The sequence below is a fragment of the Stegodyphus dumicola genome, chromosome 2 (genome assembly GCF_044657685.1).
Source record: "Stegodyphus dumicola isolate Sdum_Otavi_A_Nest chromosome 2, ASM4465768v1".
In the NCBI taxonomy this organism is placed as follows: domain Eukaryota; kingdom Metazoa; phylum Arthropoda; class Arachnida; order Araneae; family Eresidae; genus Stegodyphus; species Stegodyphus dumicola.
In genome coordinates, this window is record NC_140769.1 from 285478545 (window position 1) to 285490844 (window position 12300).

General features: G+C 35.1%; 1 protein-coding gene across 5 annotated transcripts in view; it reads right to left on the minus strand.

Moving 5' to 3' along the window:
• Positions 1 to 12300, minus strand: part of LOC118204559 (MAM and LDL-receptor class A domain-containing protein 1-like) — a 149080-nt gene that overhangs the window by 59931 nt on the left and 76849 nt on the right. For 4 of the 5 annotated variants that reach the window (XM_085812242.1, XM_085812240.1, XM_085812241.1 and 1 more), the window contains 2 exons: positions 11679 to 11866; positions 11479 to 11563 (listed from right to left, as the gene is read on the minus strand). The exons of the other annotated variant lie outside the window; for it this stretch is intronic. In XM_085812242.1, the coding sequence (XP_085668368.1) occupies positions 11479 to 11563; positions 11679 to 11866 (273 nt within the window). The remainder of the gene's footprint in view (positions 1 to 11478; positions 11564 to 11678; positions 11867 to 12300) is intronic. 5 annotated transcript variants of the gene reach the window in all.

Sequence of the window (12300 nt, forward strand, 5' to 3'; positions counted from 1 at the left end):
ACTCTGTTCTTCTAGACAGCGGTAACAAATACATTTTCATTTCGAAGTCTCATGTACAAAGGTTACCATAAGAAGCAATAGCCGGTTTTCTTCCCAAGGTTTTTTTTAGTCCAAAAGGATTTGAATCCCGAAGGACTATTAGTTTCGTTTTGGCATTTTGCGTCGGACTCATAAATGTCGGTTCACTTTTCAAACTGTTGCCACAAAATGTTAGAGTCCTGCATTATATTTGAAGAAATTAAATAATGAAAAATCTGCATAAATGTATGTATATTTCTCGTATTGTGATAAAACAACGGTACATAGAGTCATCGAATTTTGAATAACGTAATCCTCCAACGAATATCAGCATGTGGAAGACCAAATTTGAAATTTGAAATTTGTTTTATGATCGATTTCCTATTTTTTAAAACTTTGACGAATTTTTGATTAACAAACTCAAGGATTTCAAAGCGAGCAATGGCAACGTTGTGCAGAAAAAACATTTTTATCTCCAGCGCGTGAGTCTCTGTATCAGAAATTCTAAAGATATGCTCGTTTTAAAACTATTTTGCGATATTGCTGTTGCACTGGATCTTATGGTTTAAGTGCGAGGAACATGATATTTAATAAAGAAAGGTAACACACAAAATGTTAAAAAACGCCCCTTTGGACGTAATTTAAAATCTGAAACATTTCAGATTTTTTTTTTTTTTTTATTTATTACGTGCTCCGCCCTTAGGCACTACACGGAAAGGGAGGGATGCCCCGTGGAGGTCATTTTAAGGGAAACTGGCTCGTATCCACGTTACACATGGGGAAAACCACGAAAACGCCCATGCAGCCAGCCCGTTCGCCGGGACTCGAACCCCGGAACGAACTACCAGTGTCCAGCGGCTTTTACCGCTCGGCCGCTGGTGGGTCTTGCCAAGGTTTTAGGGTACTATTCTCCGTTTTGAGAACCGTAAAAAAACTGCAGCGAAAATGTATGCGCAAAAGCGCCAAATCTAGCAAACGCGGTCATTTAACAACGTGCCAAATCTAGCGTACGCACTGATTTCAGATTGCGCAAGTTTATATAGTGCTATATTTCTTAAGACGCCATTGAAATACTAGTTTAATTTTTCCTTTTTTTGATATCCTATAGATTTAACAATTTGGGAATTACCCGTGACGAAAAGTCTGCAATTGAATTTTGAGTAAAGTGCAGAATCACCCACTGCTTGACGCGTTTTTAAGAATTGCACATACTCGGTATCCATGTACACGTCGACCTATTTTCACTTAAAAAAAAAATTGCACAAAAATGGCACTGCTCACACCCTTGACTTTATCTATGTACACATCGACCTATTTTCACTTAAAAAGTAAAATAAAATTGACAAAAATCTAATCGTTTTTACCCTTGTAAAAAGTGGCAAACAAATAAGTGGGCGATTCTGCCCGAGAATGTTTTCATAGAAAAGGCATCATTCATTATAGAAAGTCCATTCAGTCACGTTTAGCCTTTTTTATATAAATTATAATAATAAAAATGTATTATGTGAAATTAACTTTTCATCTAAATTAAAGCATGAATCTTTAGATAGTTACTATTATACTTCCTTTCTTGCATTAGGGTTGCCGCAATTATTTTTGGCAGCACTGGCATCAACAATAGTTTGACGATTTTTTACGGCCCTCAAAACCGAATAGTACCGGTTTTAGCTTCTAAGCATACTAGTAGTACTGAAGGCAAGGTCAAACTGTCAATAATTCCAAAATGTAATTGTACGAAGGAATTTTTAACCGAAGTCTACGCATTAAATAAGTTAACCTCCCTCATCCGTCGAAAAATGATTGTTAAGCCTTTAAGAGATTTTATTCTGTTAGCCGATTCCGAGTTCAATAAGAAACAAATTGGCGTAGTTAGTGACAGTGATTAAGTATGCCTAGCAACAACACGCGAAGTACAAAGATTCAGTAACTGCACAACACGTATATTTCGGTTAAATTATCAGGAAACACTAACAACTCGTTTGGCGATAATGAACCTGCAGTTGCGTTACAAAGCTTACGTGCTGAGGTTACCTGAAACTGTTTGGGTAACTGAAGAACTGCCTCGAAAAGTTTACTTGGCTAGAAACTTTCGAGTTCAGTATGAAACTTTCGAGTTTAGTATGAAAACAAATACTGTGAAAAATATTTTCAAAATAAACCAGATTAATTATGGCGGTAGATTCGTCGTGAAGCTTTTATTTCGAGAACTCACTGAAAAACCTAAGAGATACAAAAGAAGCATCAGTTTCCGTTTATTTGCATAAACAGCAACTTGGAAAAGAGTCATACAGAATTTATGTCCAAATACGACTTGCATAGACTACTTGTCTAGAAGCTCTAAGGCTGCTATCACACGTCGGTTTGTTTCGGAAGAACAACTGTTTGGAACAATTTTTCTGCTTTGTCACAACAGCCAATCAACACGGATTTGGGTTTAACGCAGGGCAAACTGGTTCCCCATTACAAACAAGGTGATAGCATTCGAAGCTGATAGCTGATTGGTTAAAAACGAACAACCTGCAATTTTTTTGGAAAGGAATCTTTCTTTCAATGGTAAACCAGGCAGAAAAATTGTCCGAAACAGTTGTTCGTGTGAAACAAACGCCGTGTGATATGGGCCTAATAAGACTTCTATTGACTAAAACTCCAATAAGTGACTACTAATAACACATGTGAAGATTTGTGCGACGCGGCGTGTTTGGGATTTAACTAGACTTGTACGACACAGCTGTTCTACATCTTTAAGTTTCAGCAAGTAAATTCAAGTTTAAGCAAAATCTTAACTTGGGAAAGTTATAGACAACTGATGTCCAAATAAGACTTGTTTTCAGAACAACCGAGTCATACAAATACGCTTATCTGAAAAATACAAATTACATTGCGCACTATTCTTTATTCAAGCCGGATACTACTACAACGAAGCTGCATGAAGTGTTCGATTGCTTCTACTAGAGTAAAATCGTCGAATTCCATATTATGCGTTGATTCAACTATCCAGTGTTGCATCAAAATGTATTTGCAAATTCTCATGTTTTAAGAAGAAAAATTCCCAAAGAATGGTTTGGGGAAACAGCTCAGGAAACAAAACATGGAAGGGCTAATCTTTAGAATATGGTAATAGGTAGTTTGGCGACATTTTGGTAAGGCGATAAAGGTTACTAGCTAGGACTTTAGCAGTGAACATGGATAAAGTCAAGAGTGTGCGCAATGCCATTTTTGTGCCATTCTGGGATGTTTTTTTAAGTGAAAATAGGTCGACGTGTACATGAATACCGTGTATGTGCAATTCTTAAAAACGCAGCAAGCAGTTTGCTATTCTGCACTTTGTCCCAGTTTCGCACCTAATCTTCGTCATGATTAAGCACTTTTGTTCCATAAAAGTTCTAGTATAAGCGTAATTCGGCTATAGCAGATTGTTAGAAAAAATGTTGAGTAAAAAAAAACATGCCAATACTTCGTGAAAACAAAATGGCGTCCAAAAAAACTAGCAGGTTGCTGTAGCAGGGTTGGTCGCCAAATTTTCGCCAAAAAATCGCCAAGTTACCATAATTTAAAGATTAACCCATGGAAGTATCAATTAAACACGCTAACTTACGGTTTGCTTCTTTTTCATTTCTGGTTTGATTTCTTTGTTTAAGGCAAAGCACTCGAGGGCTATCTGCCTAAGGATGCTTTCGTGGAGGACTTTCCAAGAGAGACTGGCTCGTAAACTCGTTACACATGGGTAAAACCAAGAGAAACGCCTATGCAGCCAGCCCGTTCGCCTTGGTTCGAACCCAGATGGGAACTACCAGCGTTCAACGATTTTGCGCCTCCGCCGCTGGTCAAAGAGCTTGAAGACGACTGTAAAGTAAATACTTTCGTTTGAAAGACTAAAGCTGCTAATCCTTTCTGCTCCTACACTGATACCGAGTGCAGCTCATTTACTATCAAAACGTCTTAATTCTATGCGGAATATTTTCAGCAGCTGTAAATTTGAAATCTTTGCATGGAACGATTATCATGTGATTTGGTGACTATCCGCTCCTCACAGATGGAACACTTTTTTACCGATCGAATGTTCGAAATACTGGAGATTTTTCCGAGACCTCATTGCAATGCTTGGTTTGGTTTAATTATGGCAAAGCACTCGAAAGCTAAGCAAAGAGTTATTTGTATTAGATGTAAAGCGAATACGTCTGATCAAACAACGCGTTAACTTGTCAGAATCTAGAGTACAATTAGAAAGACTTTCTCAACTGTGGCCCAATAACTTTGAAACTTAACAATGGACGGGGCACAAGGGCTGCTAAGCCCGTAAAATTTAACAAGGGTTACGTTATTTATTGGCAGGCCAACAAGAGCTAGAAGTTGTTTCAGACTAAACCAATTTTTTTTATTGATGCGTTAGAATTTTCTACGCTTCGAGATGTACCCCAACACATTTTCTGTAATAATGCTATTCATTTTATTGCAGCGCAGAGAAAATTCTGTGAAGTGAAAATAGCTTTAAGGGAATTAGCCATTTTTTCTGTTCAGTGACGTACGATTCCTCCTGCTAAACAAGCATTGGTGGTATATGGGAAAGATGAATTAAGTCTCAGATTTCATCTATCGGAGAAGTTATAGGTGAGAAAGTACTTAAAGAACTTGATACTTTACTCGATGAAATAAAGGCTAAATTCTAGGCTTCTAATTTCCGCTACATCAGAGGCATCAAATTTAGATATAGTAACTCATTCACGTTTCTTTGAGGAGAAACTATTACAAATATTCTAGAATATGGCTGTTCCAGCCATTTGAGGCCTTCGTTCCAGATGGAATCTGCAGCAAAATGTAAAGCAAGGATTTTGGAAGCGATGACTCCATGAATACTTGTATACCTTGAAGTCTAGATCAAAACGGACAAACGATCAGCCAAGTCTGTAAGTTGGCGATATCGTTCTATTGAAAGGTAACGGCTTTTCCAACTACATGGAAGAATAGTAAAGGGTATACTCAGGAGAAGATCGACTTATCGCACAACGACTTATTCAAACGCACAAATATTAAAGTTCAAACGCAAGTTCAAAACGCACAAGTATTATAGCCCTCTGTAAAAGTGTCAAATTTCCAGTTTTTGAGGGTAGGAGTGAAGTTGAAAAGTGCCCTCTGCGAGTCGTGTTTCATGGAGTGCCACTTAGGAAATGTGCCTTTATTTCTTTCTGTAACGTAATCAAGCTTACCATAAAAGCAAAAGGCCTAACCTTAATTCGAAGTAAAGTTTGAATAAAGCATTCAATCAATTTCGAGTGCGATCGTGGTTTAATCCTAGTAGCCGGTGCACACGGGATTTGGCGACTTTATGATGAGCAGTAAAAACGGGACATATACGATGAGTAGTAAACGGGTCATTCAAAAGAATATATATAATTATACATAGTATAATACTATGTATATAGTGTATATACTATGTATATACACACATAGTATATATAGTGTATAGTCTATATACATAGACGTTCTTTGGATCATTTTTGGTGTTGGCGATAATTTTCAAAATCGCGCCAAGGCTGCACCGTATACTAGGATTTTACCGCGATCGTTAAAAATTTGAGAAATCTTTTTAAACTGCTTCCTGTTCTGTAAAAGTCACAAAATTTGAAAACTTTTTTTACTCAGTTTTAAAGCTTTAAGATATCTAAAAAGATATATTTTTTTTTATCTTTCATCCTTTTATCATTTGCTTTTAATTATATTCTTTTTATAATACTTGCCATAAAATTCTTCGTCTGCAAGTAAATACCTTTCTAAAAATTCATTGGCAATCAATATTACTGAAAAGGCAAAAATAAAAAATTCAAGAATAGAAAACAAAACTTTCTGGTGAAGATTAGAAAAGTCTAAAATATATAAACTCATAATCCGCTTTGCCATCTTTGCTATGACAAAAATCAGAGACATAGTGGAAATAGACTTTTTTTGGCTACAGATATTATGGCCGTTATCCTAGCCATTTCTGTATTTTAACAGATTTTCAGTCGCATTTCTTCTCTCCTACACATGCACGGTCTGTGTGTTATTTATAAACACCATGTTAAATATGTTTTTGCGTGGGCAGTTGTCTTATCTTTCTTTTTTTTTAGACATGCCATTATTTTTCACGTACAATTAATTTCTTTTTTAAATTATGGAGAAACATCGTGGATAAAGTTTTAAACCAAAAGCAGAAATATCGTCTTGGTTTTTATCCGATGAACAAGCATCGACTTACGTACGCAGTAAACGTAACTTCTGTTGAACGGCGTTGGCGTGAAAGAAACTATAACAATCCAATGAAGAGTGAATAAATAATAAACAATGCTAACTTATTTTTCAATAAACTGAAAAACATTATTTTTTAATGAAGATTATATTCTCTAAAAAGTTAAAAGTGAATTTAGGAGTAAATTTCTGAATTTTCAAATTTGTAGACAGCAAAACTGAAAGAAAGTTTACGAAAGTTACGTTATCTGCAAAATGCTTCGGGAATTTACTTTCAAAGTGCATTTCCTAGCAGATTTCTAATCTTATTTCTACATTTGCAATATGTGTATGTTCGTAGAAACTGTAAAAAATTAAGGAACCACTCTGATGTGCGCCCTCAAGTCGCCAAATTTCTCGCCAATCCACGCTGCCATATTACTATATAAATTTTTTGTCTACATTTCGAACTTTAAGCCTAAAATGTCTTCAAAAACGTGGTTTTCGCACGTGCAAAACCACGTTTTGAACATACAATTTAAGCTAAAAATCCGAAACAAAAACAAAAAAATTAGATAGCAAAAACGTAAAGTTTCTAAACAAAAACATGGAACTACTCTGATATGCGCCCTCAAGTCGCCAAATATTTTTGACAAGAATTTATTATTTAATTATTTATTATTTAATTAATTATTTGACAAGAATCCATGTACAGAGCAATATGTTTTAACTTAAAAAACATCTACGAATGGCAAAATCTAGGCAACGAACGAATCTACGAACACCTCGCTTTAATAAATTAACATAATAAATTTTAAAGAATACCATTGTACACAGCGTTCTGTTTCATTTTTTAAAAACATCTATGAATTGCACTAATCAACAAAATAAACTAAAATAAATTCCAAACAATTAAAAAACAACAATAACGACAGAAATTCATGCTAAAATGTCAATGAACATAACATTTTACAAAATAAGAACAAGAATAAAGTAAAATGCACTTACCATGAATTAATGCCGCGACGTAATCACTATCTAGAAAATTCATACTATGGTTCACAAATCCCTATTTCTAGCATGCACAGCCACTAAAAATAATTTCCCAGACCCTCTTTCCACCCTCCAAATACCCACCGTCTCTGAACAGGATGGCCATAATGATATTTCCTTTTGCCGAACTTCAACAACTGCCACCATTTTATCTTCTGAGACACAGACGCGAATCAACGAGCTCCAGCGAAAGCTTTTTCAACGTTAACAGGGTTGCAATACAACACGCAATCGCGCCAAAAACCAGCGCGGAAGACATATCGCCACATTTGGTGAAATTAGGGCGTATATCAGAGTTGTACCAATGTGGAATAATATTTTCATGAATGTAAATAGTATGAAAAGAACAATTTTAGTGTTGAATTTTGCCGAGTTTGTTTAGTTTTAAAATATGTTAACAGTTTATACACACGAAATAGGTCGCGCAAAAGACAACACAAGGCAAAATGTTGGAAAAAATACTGCAGTAGAAGAAAATGAGAAAACAAATTTCAAAACATTTTTGTTTAAAAGTATATTGATAAAAGATTAAGTTAGCGGCAAAACATCACAATTTTCAAATATTATCGAATAAAATTTCACCTTTAGGGGAGAAAAGACTATAAAACTTCTGACAGCAATAAAGTTTAGATAAAAGTTTAAAGTTGCAATAAAGTGCAGACATAATTTTTAAAATTTGAAAAGAGTTCAAGATGCGTTTCCTGCTGTAATATGTAATTATCTGCATGTGTGAAAAAAATATGAAAGCCTTTTTCTCACATTATTATAAAACCAGAAAAATACGTCAAACAAATGAGACATTATGCTTTTGTAAGGCGTTTTATTTTGTACCGTGGCATTCTAAAATTGCGAAGTTTTGTCACCAGTTTATTTTCCTTTACCACCATGATTTTTTAGTGGGATATTTTAAGAACTGCAGTGTCTCCTTCCTTTGTCTACCACCACAATGTTAGTACTTTTTCCTCTCCCTGCACAACATTTCACCTGCAATATTTCTATCGCGATGTTTTCATTTTAACATGAAGCACTAATTCGTCAAGTATTGTATAATTTCACTGGAAATACTTTTTCTTAATGTTTGAATTTTTTGTCTTACACTGGTCAAAACTTTTTCGTTTATTTTGTACTCATTTATTGAAAGTCTCTTTAATCAAAACAGATTTTAATTTTGATTAAACAATCCCCGAATTTTTTTAAATACTATTTAAAGTATAATGCTTTATATTTTTGTTTTCCATTTCACTTTTTCGATTTTTTCAAAAGAAAATCATAACTTGGATATTTTCTTAAAAAGCGAAAAATGCCATGAATTTCAAAATTCATATTTTATATATATTATATTTGAGAGTTTATATATAAATATTAGAGATAAAAACAATTAGCCTTATAAATAACTTATTAAATTCCCAATTCGTAAATAAGAAAAAGTGTTTCGAATATTATGTGTATTATATATCTTGGGTTACACAATTTTCTTAAGCACTGTGACGTTTTCTCTCGAACTGCGATATTTTGTTTACAAATGCTATACAGTGGGTAAAAAAGTATTGGCAATTGCTTAATTTATTCATATTGACAAATAAATAAAATGTTATACAATTTTAGCTGTCTTAATTAAATAAAAGACATCTTAGATCTATAAAAATAGTAAAAATTTTATTTTAATTTGCATTTTCTACGATTTTTTCTTTCGAAAACGAAAATTTGCATGACAAAAAAGTTTTAACTGCTATTCAAATTTTGTTAAATTGAAGTCACGTGTTTCGATTGATAAGAAACTCTACCAGTATAAAGTCTGCAAAACTACTCCAAAAGTGTCTATGCATTATTTTGCGATTACTGCAGTAAAATGACTTCGAAATCGAAGGAGTTGGACGTTAGTGTTAAAAACATGATTATTAGGCTCAGAAATGAAGGTTTAACTTATCGTGCTATAGAGTGCAGTTGAATATAAGTTTATTTACTGTCAGAAGTGTTGTAAAAAAGTTTAAGGAAACAGGATCAACTGAGAATAAGACTAGAAGTGGACGACCTCGAATATTTTCTACAAGAGAAGAACATGTCATTATTAACAAGGTTAAGAAAAAACCCGAAAATAAGTGCACCCCAGATAGCTACAGATGTTGCTTTCACTTCGAAAAAGACTTTCAGCGTACAGACTGTACGGAATGTTTTACACGAGAGAAGTTATTATGGAAGGGCAGCTAGAAAGAAACCATTCATCTCGGAAATAAATAGGAGAAAGAGGTTAGATTTCGCAAAATCCCACGTTGATTTATCTGAAGAGTTTTGGAAACACAGTTATTTTTTCCGACGAATCAAAGTTTAACATTTTCGGCAGTGATGGACGACGATATGTGTGGAGGTGTGGTGGTGTATTTAATTATGGCAAAGCACACGAGGGCTATCTGCCTAAGGGGAGGGATGCCTTTCGTGGAGGACTTTCTAAGGGAAACTGGCTCGTATACACGTTACACATGGGGAAAACCACGGAAACGCCCATGCAGCCAGCCCGTTCGCGGGATTCGAACCTCGAACCGAACTACCAGTGTTCAGCGACTTTACCGCTCGGCCGCTGGTGGGCTGATATGTATGGAGGAGGCCAAATATTGAATTGGAAAAGCAACATTTAACTGCTACTGTAAAACATGGTGGAGGACGCGTCTTAGTTTGGGGCTGTATGGCAGCTAATGAAGTTGGCAACCTGTATTTTATTGATGGTATTATGACAGCACGTACATACATTGACATTTTGCTCCATAACTTAAAAATCCGTGCCCAAAATATTGCCTTGGGAACATCATTCGTTTTTCAACAAGACAATGACTCCAAGCATACAGCAAATCTCACCCGTGAATGGCTACTCTACAATGCTCCTCGCCAGTTAAAAACCCCACCTCAATCGCCTGACATCAATCCAATTGAAAATTTATGGCACCTGCTGGATCTAGAAATAAGGAAACATAAAATTTCAAGTAAAAACGACCTGAAACGTTTACTCTTGCAAGAGTGGCACAAAATTTCCAACAGCACAACAAAGACCGTAGTTTCCTCTATGAGAAATAGATCACAAGCTGTTATGGATGTAAAAGGTATGCATACAAAGTACTAAACATATATTGATTTTGTTTTTGCTCATAATTTTGTCAATTTCATAATTTTGCCAATACTTTTTTTATCACATAAATTTTCGATTTTTCTTGTAGATTTTGATTAAAAAAATATTTAAATGAAGATTTTTTTATATTTGCTTGTCTTTTCTCCTTCTGTAATCGCTATGTTAAAATAAAATTTGTAAACATACTTTGTTAGCAAATATGATCATTTATAGGCAATTGCCAATCCTTTTTTTATCCACTGTATATAATTCAGTTTTGTGCAAGTTGAGCAGTAGCATCGCAACAGCGCATCAAAAGACTAAGAATGAAAACTCGACTTTAATTTTCTTCTATTTTTTTTATTGCATTTATGCATTAGGCACAACACAGAAACGGAGAGATGTCCCGTGGAACAATTTTTAATGAGCTGGCTTATATCAGACATGAGAAACAAACACGAAGTTTTCGGGTGCACATGCAAGCCAGCCCCAGCTTTTGAAAACTGATACTGATCATTTCCGAAGATTAAATTACAAGAATTTTCTCATTAGGCGCTTTTTTACACTGTTGCTTTCTTACGAGTGCTACAACCTAAGAATAATACATTCGCTAAAATTTGAAATTTGCTAAAAATTAATGCTTCCACAAACGTTCAAATGAATTAAATGAAAATGCGATCGTACAATACTACATACAGGATACATAGAATTTACTATACAGCATATTACAATACAGTATACATAAAACATTTATCCTGATTTTTCCTTTACCAAAGTGCTTAATCATGACGAAGATTAGGTGCGAAATTGGGAGAAAGTGCAGAATCGTCCACTGCTTGCCGCGTTTTTAAGAATTGCACATACACGGTATCCATGTACACGTCGACCTATTTTCACTTAAAAGAACATCCCAGAATGGCACAAAAATCGCATTGCGCGCACTCTTGATTTTATCCATGTACACTGCTAAAGTTCTAGCTAGTAACTTCTATCGCCTTATCAAAATGTCGCCAAACTACCTGTTACCATATTCCAAAGATTAGGCCGAAAATATGTTTATACAGTGATATGATTCAGAGAACGTAACAAGAATTTCGGGTAGAACTTACTTGTGCAGGTGCCAGGCACAAAAGAAACGCTATCAATTGCAATATTGCCCAGAGAATTGGCTCCAACGACGCCTTCAAAAACCAACTAAAAATAAATTTAATCTTCAATTGAAATCTAATTAAGCCAAGTTTTCTTTAAAGGAAAATTAAAATTAGGCAATTTCTTAAATAACTGTTTTATGCCTTTTAGTTCCACTTACTTGATATGAAGTCGCTGAAGAAACAGATACTTGTGCTCTGTACCACTTGTTACCAGATTCGCCGCTGATCTCCCAGATTACTCTGTCCGGAGCCTCGTCTCCTGGAACTCTTTTTAACACACGTAAACTTCCAATTCCATTGCCGAACATATGAGTGGCAAATTTCATACACACTGGGTTGTTATCTCCTGTAAATACAATTTCCAAAAAACAAAATGGTAAAAGTATAGTTTAGGGTACTCCTTGGCGAAACTTGGCGATTTTTGGCGGTACATGGATACCGATTTTGTGCAATTTTTTTACTCGTTATTTTGGCTTGTGAAGCGGCGATTTTTTGGCGAAAAATCGCCGCTACACAAAGCCAAAATAACAAGACAAACAATTGTACAAACTCGGTATCCATGTACACATCAACTTATTTTCACTTATAACCCCCCACCCCGAATTGCACAAAAATGGCATTGCGCATTCCTTTGACTTTATCCATGTACACGTCGACCTATTTTCACTTTAAAAAAATCCCAGAATTGCACAAACTTGATTGCGCACTCCCTTTACTTTTTCCAAGTACACATTGATATATTTTCACTTAAAAAGTCAAAGGAGCACCAAAGTCTACAAT